The 17400-nt window shown below is 39.4% G+C and overlaps 1 protein-coding gene across 4 annotated transcripts in view; it reads left to right on the top strand.

The window, feature by feature from the left end:
* The window catches only part of EXT2 (exostosin glycosyltransferase 2), a 163443-nt gene that overhangs the window by 100508 nt on the left and 45535 nt on the right, over positions 1-17400 (top strand). For all 4 annotated transcript variants that reach the window (XM_055281850.2, XM_055281849.2, XM_055281847.2 and 1 more), the window contains exon 9: positions 15907-16096. In XM_055281850.2, the coding sequence (XP_055137825.1) occupies positions 15907-16096 (190 nt within the window). The remainder of the gene's footprint in view (positions 1-15906; positions 16097-17400) is intronic.

Raw genomic sequence — 17400 nt, 5'->3', positions numbered from 1 at the left:
ACTGAATAGAGGAAGGAGTCAGGTTCTCATCCTTCATCCTACAGATTATTATTTAATCTGTTACATTTAGTATGGTGCCTCACCCTGCTTTCTGTGCATGGGGTCTCTGAGTCCGGAATCTCCCTCAATCATTTTTTCCAGAATATAAACCTCCCTTCTCCTGCCAAGGTTGAGGGGTGGGGGTAACAGGGAGATGGTTGGCCTGTGAGTGCTAAGTTTAAGGGATCTTGAGACCAACTGTTCCTTATTTCTGTTTCCAGAGCCCCTTCTTCCAGGATACCAAGTATCTCCAATTTCTGAGTTTTATTATCATTATCCTTGGAAGGTTTAGCTTTTTTTTTGCTTTGCCGTGTAGGTTATTGTCCACCTGTCTATATTTTGTTTATTTAAATTGATCTAAAAACTATATTTTCTAAATTTTAACTTTTTACTTTGACATATTTCAGAATTAAATTTCTAAAAATAGTACACTCTTTACCCAGATTTCTCAAATGTTTCTGTGTACTCTTCACCCAGATTCTTCAGCTGTTTATCTTTTATCACAGTTGCTTTATTCCTTTTTCTCTGGGTACGTGTGTGTGTATTTTTTCCCCTAAATTTTTTGGAAGTTGCAGATATGATGCACCTTTATCTCTAAATACTTCTTATACAGAATCACAATACAGTGATTGAAATCGTTAGGACATAAACATTGGTGCAATATTATTATTTAATCTATATACCTTATTTCGATTTCATCAGTTATCCTAATAATGTCCATTAGAACAAAAGAAAATCCAAGAGCATGCATTGCATTCATGTCTCTGTAGCCTCCTTTTTCAGTCTCGAACAATTTCTCAGTCTTTCTTTTTCTTACCTGAAATTGACATTTTTGAAGAGCACATGTCTTTCTGTAAGACGTCCTTTGATTTGGGTTTATTATTTTGTAAGTTATTTTGTAAGATATCCTTTGATTTGGGTTTGTCTGATGCTTTTGCATGATGAGATTCAAATTATGCATTTTGACAGGAGTATCATAAAAGTAATGTGTTCTCAGTGTATCATATTGGAGAACACATGATGTCAATTTGTCCTATTACTAGTAATGATAACTTGGATCACAGGTTTCTGGGAGTTTCTCCAATGTCATGTCAAGTTACTACTTTTCCTTTTATTATGTGTCTTGTGGGGAACTACTTTGAGACTATGTGAATATCCTGTTACTCCTCAAACTTTCACTCACTAGAGTTTTAGCATCCATTGGTGATTCTTGCCTGAATCAGTTGCTATAGTGGTTGCCAAATGGTGATTTTCCAGTTCTTATTCTCTATCTTCTCAAATAAGTTGCTAATTTTTTTGAGGGTGATTTTTCTTTTTAAACCTGAAGATTGTTGAGTTTGAAGGTTCTTCTTTAATCCATTTTTGGAAAGTTTTCATTCTCTCTCTGAGTATTACATATCTGCAATTCTCACTAATCTTTCCTTCTAGAATCCTATTAAATCTTTGTTAGACCTTTTATTCTGTCCTTACCTTATGTGTCTCAGCTTTGTTTTGTTTCATTCATCAGGTTTTCCACATTTTTCTCTCTCTGTGCTGCATGCTAGATAAGTTTTTCACATCTATTTTCCTATTTTTTTCATCTTTGACTAATGTGTTTTTTACCCATCCATCGTGATTTAAATTTCAGTGGTTATTTGTAGAAGTTCTATCTGATTATTTTTCAAATCTGTCTGTCTGGCCTTTTTCATAGCATCTTTTTTTCTCACATTTTTAATTCCTTCTTTTATATCTTTAATCATTTGAGACACTTACTTTATATTCTTCATCCAATTTTCTGAATTCCTGTAAGGTCTGATCTTGTCATTTGTCTACTGTCCACTGCTCTTGTTGCATTGTTTCCTTAAATGTTTTATAATTTTGGAATGTGAGTTCATCTCACATGTGAGGTTTTCTGTGGAAATTCTCCCGTCCTGGGATAAGGAGGTATTTTCCAGAGAATTTATTTGTTTTTGTTTATTTTGCTTCTTCAACATTAATGTCTCACTGGAGGTTTCTGTACCACTCAGATAATTCATTGAAACCCCAAACCTGCATGAGCCCTACCCTCTGTTAAAAGCTCCCAAGGGAAACAGAGCTGACTTGGTTACGAAGCAGTAAGCTCTTTCTCTTTTTGCAAGTCGGTGAAAACATGCTGTTCCAGGGAATTTTATTTTTTCATGTATCATCATATTTACTCTGGGAAGCCTTGTTTTTCCATGTTTTAGAGCATTCTAGGTTTAATAAAACTAGCTAAAAATTACATTTTTTCTTAAAGTAAGTGCTCTTTCCAGGTGAGAACTACTTTTTTTGGTTTGGTTTGAAGGTAAGAAAGGGAGGAGGAACTTTTCTCTTTTAATAATTACATTCAGCCTGTGATGAAGCATTTGATTATTAGACAGCAATGTCACTAATAAGTTTTTTAAGTTGTCAGCAATTAATTGTAAACACTAGTATAGTACTCTTCGTTATGGTAAATACAGTTGTCTTAAGATGAATGGCTCATATTTTGGTACAGTGCTTGATGTTCAAAACAAAATGTTGCAAAACAATAAGCAAACATAAATTGAAAGAAAAAATTCCCCAGGAAGATTCCCCCTCACCCACATCACCGAGCTCAGGTTGAGAAAGAAAAGTGACTTTTGTTCCTTCTGTGTACTAATGAGAGACTTTTTCTAGCCCACTCTTTCACTGATTGTATAGGCCTTCAAGGGATCTGGTTTAATGTACAAGTCTCACTTCTAATTTCCTTACTTCCTGTGCCCAAAACCAAGTCTCCTGTTCCAGCATGAGCGTTAAAACCAACTACATTGCCAACCCCTGCAACAAGCTTGGCCCTCTGCGGTGCCACAGTGCCAACTAGCTCCTGGGCGTTCAGCTTTCATTTGCAGTTTTTTCTTCATTTTTGGTCCCTAGGGACTTATCTTTTCCAGTGACCTCAGCTGTATATTTAAAATAATTTTTGTTCTATTTTATACTACCTTTCTATGTTTTATAGCAAGAGGATTTTGAAAAAGGAAGGCTTCATCTGTTTTACCTTCCAAAAATTTGTTGAACTCTGGTCCATTCTTGTTTCCAATAAAAGGTTTTTTTTTTTGCCCTTGTGGGTTCATGCCTTTTTTTCAGGAAGAAGCAGAGATGGAGCACAGTAGACAAAACATATGCTTTATTGGAATTCCAGATAAATTAATATTTAAGAAATCACTTTATTGTGGAGTCTCTTCTTTCCACTCTGTATCAACTTTCATTTTAGTGTTAGGCTCCTAACAGCTCAAACTGTACAGAAACTTTGGTTTTCTTGGTTATAACTGTGTTGGTGTTTTGAGCTTGGATGCCACAAGCTGTAATTTAATCACTCTCCAAAGTTCTTATTTACCAAGCCAATGAAGTCTTCCCCTATACCATAGATGACCTCTCTAATATGGTCATGGGCTACCAACAAGCATTTTTATGCCCAGATCAGAGAATGAGCTACTCTTTCAAACTGTCAGAGCATTTCAAGTATGGGAGAATCAGATGAAACTGTAAATTTGTTTTACCTCTCATAAGACGTAGTAATATAAGCCATCATGAACATCGTTGGACACTTTGTCTTTGGTTTATAGATTGGCTTTCTTTGTTTGAATCACTAGTTTTTTCACGGAAGCATGTAAGTATTTTCAGTGTACTTATGAAGTAGCAGGTCCAACGATGATGGTTGAAGACCTTGTTCTAAATAATCTAAATCTTTTGGACTGTAAAACAGCTGAACTGTTATTTTTAACATATCAAATTATAAACCAATAAAATCAATGGTGTGTTATCTTTGCCAGTATCTTAAGCAATCATACTATAGATATATTTATTACTTGCAGACTGCTGTAACTCATGAATTATTAAAAGTATCAGCATATGGAACCTTGTCTTTCCCTCATTCCAAATTCTTTTAATATGGCTTATGTTGAACCACTTAAATGGTTTCTGTCCATCCCACTGATGGAAGCTGCAGCCAGATGAGGGTTCTTATAAATGATTGGCTTTCTTTCCAAGCAAGAGGAGGATGAAATGTCAACTTTTTCCTCTACTACCTGAAAAGCAATCAGTGGCAACCTTTCTTGCTCTCCTTGACAGTAGTTTGGCTTTATGGAAGAAGGGTGGGCATTGAGCCAAATGTGAATTTCAGTGCTATATAAAGAAAAAAATTGAAGTAGCTAAAACTCAGATAATAACAGGAATTTTCAAGAGGCATTCAAATAGGTTTAACCTGTGAGCCTTCCAGTAAACTAACTGTAGCCCAGAAATTCCTAAACTGCACGTTTCAATCCCTTTTTTCTTGAGGATGATCTGAGTGACTTGAGGTTACTTACCAAATCTCTCTTTGCAACAATTCGCCCATCTGTAGGACTGAAATTAGGGATAATGATAGCTTCAGAAGAATAGTGTAACAATTAGCAACTGATTATTATCTGATTATATGATTATCTGATTATGTCTGATTATAATTAAGGCCATTGCAAAGGACATTTGGAATCAAACCTGAGCTCAAAACCATTTATTAGCTTGACCTTGTACAAAATTTCCTTCCTTTCTTCCTTCCTTCCCTCCTTCCCTCCTCCCTCCCTCCTTCCCCCCTCCTTCCCTCCTCCCTTCCTCTGTTCCTCCCTCCCTCCCTCCCTTCTGCAGTGGCACAGTCATAGCTCCCTACAGCCTTGACCTCCTGGGCTCAAGTGATCCTCCAACCTCAGCCTCCTGAGTAGCTGGGATTATAGGTGTGCACCACATGCCGTGCTACTTTTAAAAAATCTTATTTTTGTAGAGTGCAATGGCATGATCACAGCTCACTGCAGCCTCAAACTCCTGGGCTCCACCAATCCTCCTGCTTCAGCCTCCTAAGTAGCTAGGACCATAGGCTTGCACCATTATACCCAGCTAATTTTTTTTTATAGTGACAGGGTCTTACTATGTTGCCCAGGCTGATCTTGAACTCCTGGCCTCGAGCAATCCTCCTACCCTGGCAAGTTTCTTATCTCTTTGAATTTCATTATTCTTATCTGTAAAATGAGGATACTTATTTCAGAGAACTATTCTAAGAAATTAATGATATACATGGAAGCATTTTGTAAGTGGTGTGGGGCTATGAGAAGTGAAGTGTTGATAATTATAAGGTTGATAGTATAATGCTGTATCACATGGAAACATAAATTTTAGAATTGGGTGGGACTCTGGAGAGGAAAATTAAAAATACAGGAGGGTATTTTTTGTGCCCAGATAGGTCTTATTATATATTTTCTCTTGTTTATTCCTTGCAACCAAGAGTAGCGTTCTGTTAGCTTTATTCTTACAGATGAAGGAAGTGAGACATTTATTTCAAGGCCCATCCACTGATCACCTCTTTTTTTAAATGAGGAAATGGAGGTCCAAAAAAGTATGTTGATTCATCTAATGCAGAAATTCTCTGCCCATCATTCCATCTATTATACTGCTTTCTTTTCATATAATTGTTTTCATCTTGCACCCAAATTTGGCCCCCAAGTTAAACAGGGAACACAATGACACATAAGTTCAGTGGCAGTGTAAATATAAAAAAGACTTCTGTCCTTGGCTTTCTGATAGGTTAGATATGCTAAGTGACCTCCTTAAGTGAACAACTAAAATATTGAATGAAGTATTATAAAGCAGTTTTAACCTATTGCTGAGCTGGCAGGAAAGCAAGGTTATTTGCTAATCCCCAAATCAAAGTGAAACTCAGTATCCTGGGAGGTGAGTGGGAGCCAAAGTCAGCTTTTGCCATGGAGACTTTTGTAGACCTTGATGATCTGGAGCTTTGACCTGGTAACTTTGTGAAGTAAGGGACAAGGATTAGGATTTAAATCATGTGGCCCATCCAACTCTCACAAGAACTTCCTGGATGAAGCTAGGAAACTAAAAGATTATGTCTTGAGTGAAAGAGGAAAGAAGGAATAAACCTGTCTGTATTGACCCTTGTGGTTGAGAACTGCAATCACAAGCCACCCCCCACATGGATTCATACTACAGTTATCATCCAAATAAGCCTTAAGAAGGGAATTTAGTTGAAAGTGGCTTTGTATTGATAGGAACCAGAAGAAGCAGACACAAACCCTGTCACAAGGACCATATTTTCAGTCCAGGTCTCAAATAATTCTTATAAGTTAAGTGTCTGAGGACAATTAGCAGCTCACAACCATAAAGCTATAGGCAATATTGTGAGCAAGAACTACCAGAAACAGACATACAAGGGCTTGCAATTATTAGATTAGATTATTAGAGTCAATGAAATTGTTCAGAATGCAGCCCAAAGAGACAAAGAGATGGAAAATATGAAGGAGAAGTGAAGTAATATGGAGAACAGAGAGAGAAGGTCCAACATATGTCTAAGCTGAGTTCCAGAAGAAGAGGTGGGGAATGGAAAGAAGCCCTACTGAAAGGATCAGAACTGAGAATTTTCCACAATTGTTGAATGACACAGGCCGCAGATCCAGGAAGACTAACAGACCACAGGTAGGATAAGTAAAAGTAAATTTACAGCCTGGTAATCATAATGAGACTGCAGTAAACCAAAGAAAAAGCGAAGATCTTAAAAGCAGCTGTAGGAAAAAGAGAATAGCAGTAGACATATTTGGCCTGCTCTTGTGACCCTGAGTTAGTCTCTGGCTCAGTTTCTTCAGATATCAGTCATGGTACTTGTTAGTTCAGTACCCCAAAATGTGATGCCACCATTTAGAAAACTCACTTATGAGCAAATTGCTGTAAATAGGTTTCAGGAGCTTTAAGTTGATAATTAACTATCTTACTTAGTTGAAGCCTTAAGAGGATTTCTAGCCTTTGATTTTCTCTATTTTTCACAGGTCTATTTAATGTTTGGTCAGTGAGATTTGGCCTTCAGTGTTATTCTTGTTTTTCAGAACAGTCAGTTATTGTATTAGTCTGTTCTCACATCACTATAGAGAATTACCTGAGACTGGATAATTTAAAAAGAAAAGAGGTTTAATTGGCTCTTGGTTCTGCAGGCTGTACATGCTTCTGCTTCTGGGGAAGCCACAGGAAACTTACAATCATGGCGGAAGGCAAAAGGGAAGCTGGCATGTCTTACATAGCTAAAGCAGGAGGAAGAGAGAAGGGGGAGGTACTACACACTTTTAAACAACCAGATCTTGGGAGAACTCACTCACTGTCATGAGAACAGCAAGGGGGAAACCCACCCCCATGATTCATTTACGTCCCACCAGGCCCCTCCTGCAACATTGGGGATTACAATTCAATGTGAGATTTGAGCAGGAACACAAATCCAAACCATATCAGTTATTATTTGAGAGTGAAATGAAATAGACATGTGCATCAGGTAGACTTCAGTCTTGTCCCCAAAACTTTTCTCTCTTGAGCTAAGAGATGCTACTTGAAGACATTGTTAGGTCTCAGTAATTCTCTAGTTTTGCAAGTCAGCATGTGCCTGGCTGGTAGAGTGCTGTGCTGTGGGTATTTGAGGCTATAGAGGTTTAATGGTTAAGGCAACATGGACCACATTACTGATTGCCCCTTTCAGATCTCCCAGTAACCATTAACATAAATATCATCTCACCATTTTGGACAAGGGACACCACCCTTATGCACGTTAGTAATATGATGCTAATGCTTAACTCTTTCATTATCCTGCTTCAAAGGCCTTGTCCTATATCCATTGATAGGGAGTCTCTTTGAACCTAAAGGAGAAATGAAAGGGTTAACTCCTTTTTGTTTTGCCCTTTGACCACTTCTGGATGAGAGGCATGATGAAATACTTTTCAAAGTCTTCAGTGGAAACACATCATGCATAATTGGAGCAAAAAAGAATAAATCAAAGCTTTTTTTCCCCTTTTAGTCTGCTAATTCATAATTGAAACCACATTGAGGTAAGGGTTGATAACTTCAAAACAACCAAGAAAACTGCCCTTTCTATCAAGGTAGGAATAGGTAAGGCTTCTCATTACTAGGGGCTGAAAAGCTTCTGTATAACAGGCCTGTCCTCTTCTCTTCCTTTCTTCTCTGTCTTCTCATTTTTCTGTTTAGGCAAAATACATTCATTTAAATCAGATATAGGTTGACTCAAAGATCTGCTGAATTCTCTTATTTTCATATGAAGTTATACATGGTGACAGAAAAATCTCTGATGTGATGAGGAATAGTAATTAAAATTTGGGTCATCCTGTATTGCAGCTTGATTTCTTCAGTGCTACAGTTTGGTTTGGTTTAGGCTGAAAGAGTCTTTTAGTTGATAATGAAATATGGTTTTCCTTGCTCTTGATTTCACAATCCGAGTAGCATCAGCAAGAACGTTTCAGAATGGCTAGCAAAGGCCACCCGTTTACCACCTTTCTCTGCTTTCTGTATGGTAACCCTAGAATGGTTTTGGTTAGGCTCACACAGCTGCCATGACCTTTCAACTACAAGAAAGCAAATCAGGATTGCAGGAAGGGCTCAGGCAACTTCCTGTGTTTGGGATTGCCAAAGGCACCACTAGTTGCTTGAGTTTGAATCTCTTTCCTGAAGGGGAAACCCCTTTGAACTGGTAGCTGACTTTAAGCTTAGTCTCCCAAGGCCGTTCCTTCAAGGCATCCTGAAACCTGAGCCCACACATCCCTCTCACTAGTGTCTGCACACTACTAGTTCTTACACCAAGGCTTTCCAGAGTAAAAGAACTTTTCTACAGCTGGCATTGTGACCTGACAGTTCTCATGGCTGTCAGGAATTACTTTTATGCAATTGCAATTTAACAGTGTGAGATTTCTTATTGGCGCTTCTGTACTGAATTTGGAGGAGTGAGAAGTAAATGGTGGGAGAATGGGCAAGAGGTGAGCAAGGCATTTTGGCCAAAGGCCAGCACATTGTCAGAATAATGCACACTTATTCTTTTGGTATCTCCTCCTACCTTTGAGTGAACAGGTTCATCCAGTGTATTTGAAAATTGCATTGATAGCCAAGGTTTTGAAGGCATAGCTGTGATAGATGAGCTTTGCCTCTTCTCCAGCTCTGTTGCTGGATGCCTGGTTTTATGCTCTATCTTGCCATCATGGAGATTTAATCAGGTAGCAGAGTTAATTGCCCGCGTTGTTTGCCTTTTCCCTGGCAGAAGCCAGTCTTGAGTAAATTATGGAGGTTTAAATTTGCTTGATTTCCTGCAGAAAGTGGGGTCAAGAGGTCCCAGACTGTAGACACTCTCTTTGGTCAGCCAGCAGGGAGTCACTTCTTAAAGGTATTTCAGAGGTGACTAAATGCCGTTTTTGAAATGTTCCTCCCCAGTAAGCTTTTTTTCTCTGGAGGTTAGTTTGCTGACCTTACCCTAGTGGGGTGGAGTGTCTGTGTGAAGGTAACACCCCAATTAAAGCTGCCTTTCTCCACGCTGTCACTGAACTCCAAAGGCAAATAGGATTATGCTTGAGGAAGGGAAAAGCAATTGACACAGAAGCTTAGTTGTAGATCGGCATTTCCTATTTATGACTTTTTGAAATAGAGCATAAAGGTAGCCATGTCAATTTGTCACTAAAACAATGACCAGGAAAAGAAAATTTCAAAAGAAACGAAAAAGCTAGCTGTGTAACTTAAAAAAAAAATGGTTATTTAAGGCTTTTCACAATAGAGCTCTAACCTGCTGTTACCTGAGTTCCTCTCATTTCTGCTGTCTGACATTTCTCCTCCCAGCAAGCTGTGAGGTGCCTTGCTGGATGGCTCACTGTCTTGTCAGCAAATCTTTGCACTTGCCGCTCAGCTTGCCCTTAGGCTTCTTTGGCCAGCCCTCTCCTGCTTCTTCTTAAAGGCACTGCTCAGACCTCCTCATCTGAGGTGATTGTGTAGATCTCGATGTTTCCACCTGCGGAGTACCTTTCATTCTTTGTTTACTACTTGTTAGTTTACATTGTAATTTGTGTTTTTACTACTTGTTAGTTTACATTGTAATTTGTGTTTTTACCGTGCTGTCTTCCCCACTAGGTTACGTGTGTTTTGAGAGGAAGGAAAGTGTTCATCTTTGCATCTTTAACACTATACCAGGCTTATAGTGTATGTTCAGGAAATGTTGGCTGAATGAATGAGTACCAGAAATAATGCTAGTGGGAATGATTGCTGAATCACCAATACCAGTGTTTTAGTAGGCAAGAAGAATACAAATCAAGAAGAGTGGAAGTATTTTGTTTGCTTTAAACTCTAATTCATAGGGTCCTGTGTTGAGCCCTCTGCTAAATGTTTATGTACATAATCTCGTTTAATCATCATTGCCCTAAGTGGTAGGTACTATCATGATCCCTGTTTTACAGATGAGGAAACTGATACTCAAAGAACTGTACATGTCACAAGACTAGTACATGGCAAGGCCCAGATTAAAGCCCTCTGTTAAATATCCCTATAAAATCCTACACTTCTTCAGAACACAGCACAGTAAGATTCTTGGTAAGTATGTATAAAATGAGTTAACTAGGTTCGGAGTCATTTCAAAACTCATAATTTTAGTCATTTGAATGTACATCAGCTATTCATATCTATACATAAGGGGGACTGATAAAACAGGCCTGAGTCATTTGGCTTTAACTTACTCATTTCTTTAAAAAACAAGTTTTGATTGAACAACTAGGCATTGTTCTAAATAGTGGGTGTTCTGTCTCCTGCCTTCGTGGAGCTTTCAGGATAGCCAAAACATAATGAATAGAAAGGAAAAGAGAAAATCATGGAAATAAAAACAGTATATTTGGATAGGAAGAAGTAGAGGTAGAGAATCCAGGTAAACCAGGACCTTGAAACGTGATAAGGTAAAGAGAGGGAGAAAGAAGGATTTCATTTGGAATTCTTGTGCTGCAAGAGATCTCAAGACTGCTTAGGCTACCTCCTACCCTCTTTTGAAGACACATGGAACGTAAAGCCCGGAGAAATTATAACTCACACAAGATCAACCATTGGCTATCATTTATTGAATGCTTCTACATGACAGTACCTTACATATATTACCTCATTTATGCTAAGTAATACTACCTAGAAAGATGGTAATAGTTGTATGATGATTTCTATAGACAGAGAAACTGAGGTACAAGAGAGGTTAAGTACTTTGCCCAGGCTATGCACTGGCAAGCGAAAGAACCTGGATTCCGATTAAGGACTTGTGATTCCAAAACTGACTTCAGACATGCTAACTCAATTTTGAAGCCATTTGCATTAACCCTGGTGGTGTGTTCTATAGTAAATAATTGAGCCTGCGTTTGAGTAGATGTATGCTTAGAAGCTTACATACTGCCTCCTGTGTTCATCTCCACTTCTGGATTTTAAGGGACGGTATCGGCAAGATCCAGCCCTCCTTATGCGCCTTTCCATGCTGTCCATACGCCGCATGCTGCCTTCCCTGCTTCTCCAGTACTCAAGCCCTGTTTGGGATGCAAGTGGGCAGTGGGGAAAAACTGAACATCAAGAAAAGTTACTGCCCACTTCCCAGCCAACCATTCCTTCCTGTCCTTCCTCCTCCCCTACCGATTCACTTCCCAAGTGGAGCTGGCATATGGGATGAGACCCGATCTGTTGTCTTGCCAGCGACCCTGGCTCCATGTCCCTGGCAGCTCCTTGAAATCAGAGCTGCGATGCCTTTCAGGGATGCCTCAGTTTAAATGCCAAGGCATTCATTTTGTGAGTCGAAGCTTTGCATCTCTTAGGGAATTTTCCTCTCCTCTTAATGTCATAAAGACATTGAAGTGTGTTGGCATTCTCCCCTCTTCTCCCAAAGAACAGACCTCATTCTGTTGGAGTTTTAATAGTTTTTCCTTCTGTTTTAGTGGTGTATTTACCTTTTTAAATTTATGTGCACACTTTGTGTCAGTGTTATATATTTGGTGTGTTTTTATTCCATAGACTCTCTGAAATCATAGTGTTTGGGGTGGGTTCTTGCTTATTGGCCCAGATTTTATTAACAAGGATCAAGAACTTTTAGGATTTTTGTCTTAGAAAAGAGCTAGAAGTAGCAAACTCTGGAGTTCCCCACACTTGCATTTTCCAAAGTCTATAAAATGGTGATGCATACCCAGTTTGGGTATGTATGTAGGAGGGCGTAGGGAAGGGCTGTGAACCATTACCGTCTGGTGTTCTGAAATCAGATTGCTTGAGTTGTATCTCAGTTCCATCACTTTACGGGTTATATAGCCTTGAACATCATTTGCTATTTCTAGTTCTACAGTTTCCTCATCTATAAAGTGAGAACAATAACCATATCTATCTTGGAGGTTATTGTGAATATCTAATGAGGTAATACATGTAAAGCACAGTACTTTGCACTTAGTAAGTACTCAGTAAATCTTGACTGTTTTCAATATCACACATTAAATCATTTTATACACTTTTTTAAAAGAATCTTTTTGTTTCTTTTCCACTTAAAATGGTGTTTTTCTTTTTTTTTTTTTTTTTTGAGACGGAATCTTGCTCTGTCGTCCAGGCTGGAGTGCAGTGGCGCAATCTTGGCTCACTGCAAGCTCTGCCTCCCAGGTTCACGCCATTCTCCTGCCTCAGCCTCTCCGAGTAGCTGGGACTACAGGCGCCTGCCACCACTCCCGGCTAATTTTTTTGTATTTTTAGTAGAGACGGGGTTTCACCGTGCCAAGCAGGCACTAGTGAGTATTGTGTCAAGAGGGTTAGGTGAGTGGGTTGGGGATAGTGATGGCACATAGACCATGAACCATCCCTGGGGATTAATTATGACTTAAATATAGGGCTACTTTCTGACTTCAGTTTCCATAAAGGTCAGGAAGAGATGAAGAATAAAATTTGGGGTAGAAAACTCAAAAAGGTTTCTAGAAGTACAATGAGTTGCTAAGGTACAAATACTAAAATCCAGGCACCTTCCTAAGACCACAGCTTAATATCAAAGTGTGATGTCATGGAAACAGAAGATCAACGTTGAAAAGATGGCCTTTCCTGGCTGGGCGCGGTGGCTCACACCTGTAATCCCAGCACTTTGGGAGGTTGAGGCTGATGGATCACCTGAGGTCGGGAGTTTGAGACCAATCTTACCAACATGGAGAAACCCCGTCTCTACTAAAAATACAAAATTAGCCTGGTGTGGTGGTGCATGCCTGTAATCCCAGCTACTTGGGAGGCTGAGACAGGAGAATCTCTTGAACCCGGGAGATGGAGGTTGAGGTGAGCCGAGATTGCACCATTGCACTCCAGCCTGGGCAACAAGTGAAACTCTGTCTCAAAAAAAAAAAGAAAAAGAAAAGGTGGCCTTTCCTACTGTGTCTCTTGGTTGTGAAATCTAATTATAGCATGTTGTGGACATTTTGGCTTTAATATCCTGATTACATTAGGACCCCAAGAATCCCATTCAGCTTCTTTGAGTTTCCATCCCATGTGTATTCCATGGGTTTGTGTGCATTTCTCATCCCACACTGTTACATCTGGCAGACAGCTGTTGTCACAAAGTTGGTGATGGGTGTCCATCAGTGATATGGATGAGATTGATAGGGAACCTTGGCAATCCCAGAGTGTAAAATACTAGGGAAGTATGCAGCAGCCGTAATAGCAGATAGGACATTTCATACTCAGCCACCTTCTGGCAAAGATGGAATTCAGTCCTGGGCTTTTTGCATGATAACATATGAATATGAATGTAATTAATGCCACTGAATTACACATTTAACAATGGTTAAAATGGCAAATTTAATATTATATATATTTTACCACAATTTTAAAAAGTGAACAATGTAATATACCAAAACCATTATATGCTTTAAGTGGGTAGATTGTATGGTATATGAATCATATCCTAATAAAGCTGGTAAAATATGTAAGAACGTTTAAATAATCTTAATTATTATCAGTGCAAAAATATTTTTTGCTTGCATTGCTGTATTAAAAGTACTTAAGGCCGGGCGCGGTGGCTCACGCTTGTAATCCCAGCACTTTGGGAGGCCGAGGCGGGCGGATCACGAGGTCAGGAGATCGAGACCACGGTGAAACCCCGTCTCTACTAAAAATACAAAAAAATATTAGCCGGGCGTCGTGGCGGGCGCCTGTAGTCCCAGCTACTCAGAGAGGCTGAGGCAGGAGAATGGCGTGAACCCAGGAGGCGGAGCTTGCAGTGAGCCGAGATCGCGCCACTGCACTCCAGCCTGGGCGACAGAGCGAGACTCCGTCTCAAAAAAAAAAAAAATAAAATAAAAGTACTTAATATTTTAATGGTAGCAAAGAGATTGACTTTCTTTTATTACTTTTTAAACTTTATTTTAAAAACATTTCACGTTTAACAGAGAAGTTTTGAGAATTGTACATTGAACTCACATGTTCCTCACCTATTTTCACACATTGTGAACATTTTCTCTTTATTCTCTGTGTTCAGAAATATGCACTTTGATATGGCAGTGTTTTTTTTTTTATTTTTGTCTTTTTAAAAAATTCACCGTGCTACTTCTGTTAATCCTTTGCAATCTGAAAATTCATGCCTCTTATATCTTATGTACTGAGAACTTCTTTAATTTCTTTGGTAGATTTACTTCTCCCATAGTCTATGTTTTCTTTTCTGGAATCTCCTATTAAATAGATATTGGACCTTCTAGATTTTCTCATTTTCTCTGTCCTTATTTTTCATCTCTGCCTTTTTGTTCACCAGTCTGGAATATTTTGTTATCTTTATCTTGCAATCCTGACCTTTTTTCCCCCGACTGACAGGACCAACCAGGTAGCAATCCTGCCCTCAAAAAATAATGTAAACTATTATATTTTTAATGTCGAAGAGTTGTTTCTGTTCTTTGATAGAGCTTTTAAAATAAAAATAGCAATTTATTCTTGTTTCATGGATGAAGAATCTTATCTCCCGGTGGATACAATTTGTTGTTGATGCTGTTTGAATTTCCTTCTGCTTCTTCTATTGTTTCTGTTACTTCTAAGTTCCTGTTTTTCTTTATTCGTTTGGTTTCTGTCATTCATGCTGAAGATGCTCTTGAAATGTCTGTGATTCTAGAATCTGCTCATGATTGAGAGGGAAGCGCTGAAAAGCTGATCGGAAGTTCTTTGTGTGAAGGCCAGCTTGTTGCCTGGAGGACTTCACTGTAAGATGTTGGGGTGCCGAGCTAGCCACATGGCTGCCAACGCTTTGGGAACTGAAGGGGAAAGAAGGCTGTAGGGCCCATCATTCAGAATGTAGATTTTTACCCTGTATTTTCCTCTCCTCTGTGCCTGTATTTCCCTGTCTAGAGCTTCAGTTTTCTTGGAGAGGAAACCTCCCTTCTCTAGCTGGGGTGAGGGAAGAGTCATTTTTCTGGCTGAGTAGGATCAAGGGAGGGTTTGTGAATCTGGGCCTCTAACTGCTCCTTACACAGATTTTTAACAGTCTTCCTGTTTTCAACCTTACCGCTTCTCTTACCTCACAAGGTATCCGGTGAGTGTCATTCCTGAACCCTGTGAATTCCCAGGTTGGCTTGCTTGCCATTGCTGCCTCCCCTCCTGGTAGGCACCCAGGTCTCCACTTACTCCTCCTCTGCTACCCTTTCTCTAGCCCTTTCCAGCTCTCAAAAATATCATAATAGGCCCATCAGCTGTTGTCTCTTCTCCCATCTCTTTGTCCTTGTAGATTTATGTTCTTTTATATTCATCAACTTCCTTTTTATTGGGTTTGGGGAGAGAATGGAGATAAACGCATGCTTTAATCTGTCATGTTTAACTAGAATTCTTTTCTCAGCTGCAAAAGTTCTCAGCTCCTTTTCCAGTGATATCAGAGCCAAACTTAATTAGTCCATGCAAATTTTGAGGAGGGGAAGACTTTGAGCAGTTGCTTAGCTCTGGGGTCGGTCCTGGTAAAAGCCACCAAGCCTGCCGTGTTTGGGTTTGCTGAGGATATTGGGTCAGCCATATTGTTACAGCTGTTTTTCTGACCCGTGTTAATCTGTCCTCTTGTAGAAGTGGGGCAGCGTGAGCAATCCCCTCTTCCTCCCGCTGATCCCACCACAGTCTCAAGGGTTCACTGCCATAGTCCTCACCTACGACCGAGTAGAGAGCCTCTTCCGGGTCATCACTGAAGTGTCCAAGGTGCCCAGTCTATCCAAACTGCTTGTCGTCTGGAATAATCAGAATAAAAACCCTCCAGAAGGTAAGAAGCCTTAGTGCGTCTCTCAGCTGGATCGATTTTGGATGGCCAAATTATTCACATCCTTTGTTTTAAATAAATTTTCCTGCTTTGTCAATAGCAATACCATTTCTGAGACAGCATGCCTCCATTTTTCTCAGTCGTCTCATTCTTGTTCTAGGGTGGCCCATTTAACTCCAAGCCCTGGCATACTCTGTAGCCACAAGTGTTTGAGGGCTTAGGAATCAATAGGATCAAAGGCTATCAGCCTTAGGAAAACAGATCTCAGCTTCCCTCAGCCATATCAGCTGATTTGTTTACATGAAAACTCAGTTTAAAAGGCATTAGTTTTCTCCTTTCTTATCTCTGCTCTGATGCTGTACTTTCTCAAAAAAAAAAAGGATGGCCTCACCTCTGATTGGAAAAGTCAGCAGCAAAGCATACCCTGTCTAGACTTCAAGTCAGGTCCTTAAAGAGAGCAATCACTAGAAGTTCCCATTGGTTCTTCCTTAATCACTTTGTTCCTTGCCTTGGCCACCCCTGTAATCTGCTGGCTAGCAGCTAGGGTTGAGGACTATTTGATTCATTGGATTTTTTTTTAATTCGGGACGCACAGAGTATGTTCCACCTGCATTTAGTTTCTCATTCAGTCTGTGTATTACTGATCCTAATCCCAGGGACTTCAAAGCTCCTGCCATTTATAGCCTATTAAAGCCAGGAAGTTTCTGATGGATTAGAGCAAGGAATGAATAAGTTTGAAGTTAGTAATGTGCACCACTGTCACCGATAAGGTCTAGTTTATTGCCTGACAGTAGTATCTGCCCTTTTTATGGCTAGTCTCTTTTCATTGGACATACTGAAGTCGGGAGAGTCAACCCTGAAAATTGCCAGTAGTAGATCTATAGTCTAGGCTGGAAGAAGTCCATATTTCTGGCTGTTAGGCCAGTCAGAATTTGCCTTGAGAAAATTCTTTAGTTTCTCCTTTACTTCATGGGATGTTTGTTCTCTGAGAGAATCATATGCTTTCTTTTTAGATTTAGGGAGCCACAGTTTGAGCAAATAAAACAGGTATTTTAAATGAAGGTCCTATATTATTCCCTGATTTTTAAAAATTAATTTTCTATGCCAAGATTTGTTTTCTGTTTCTCAACACTATAACATGGTCAGTTTTCTGGATTTTTGTTTTGTTTGATACTTAATAAGGGAGAAGGAAAGGGGTAAAAGAAAAGGGAAGATGTGGGCATCATTTAAGAAGGGAGGATGAGAATACAGAAAGGAAGGAAAAGAGAGACAATTACAAGGAACTGTGTAAAGAAGGAAATTGTTGA

Source organism: Symphalangus syndactylus, chromosome 6 (assembly GCF_028878055.3).
Source record: "Symphalangus syndactylus isolate Jambi chromosome 6, NHGRI_mSymSyn1-v2.1_pri, whole genome shotgun sequence".
Classification (NCBI taxonomy): domain Eukaryota; kingdom Metazoa; phylum Chordata; class Mammalia; order Primates; family Hylobatidae; genus Symphalangus; species Symphalangus syndactylus.
This window is presented reverse-complemented; position numbering and strand designations above follow the sequence as displayed.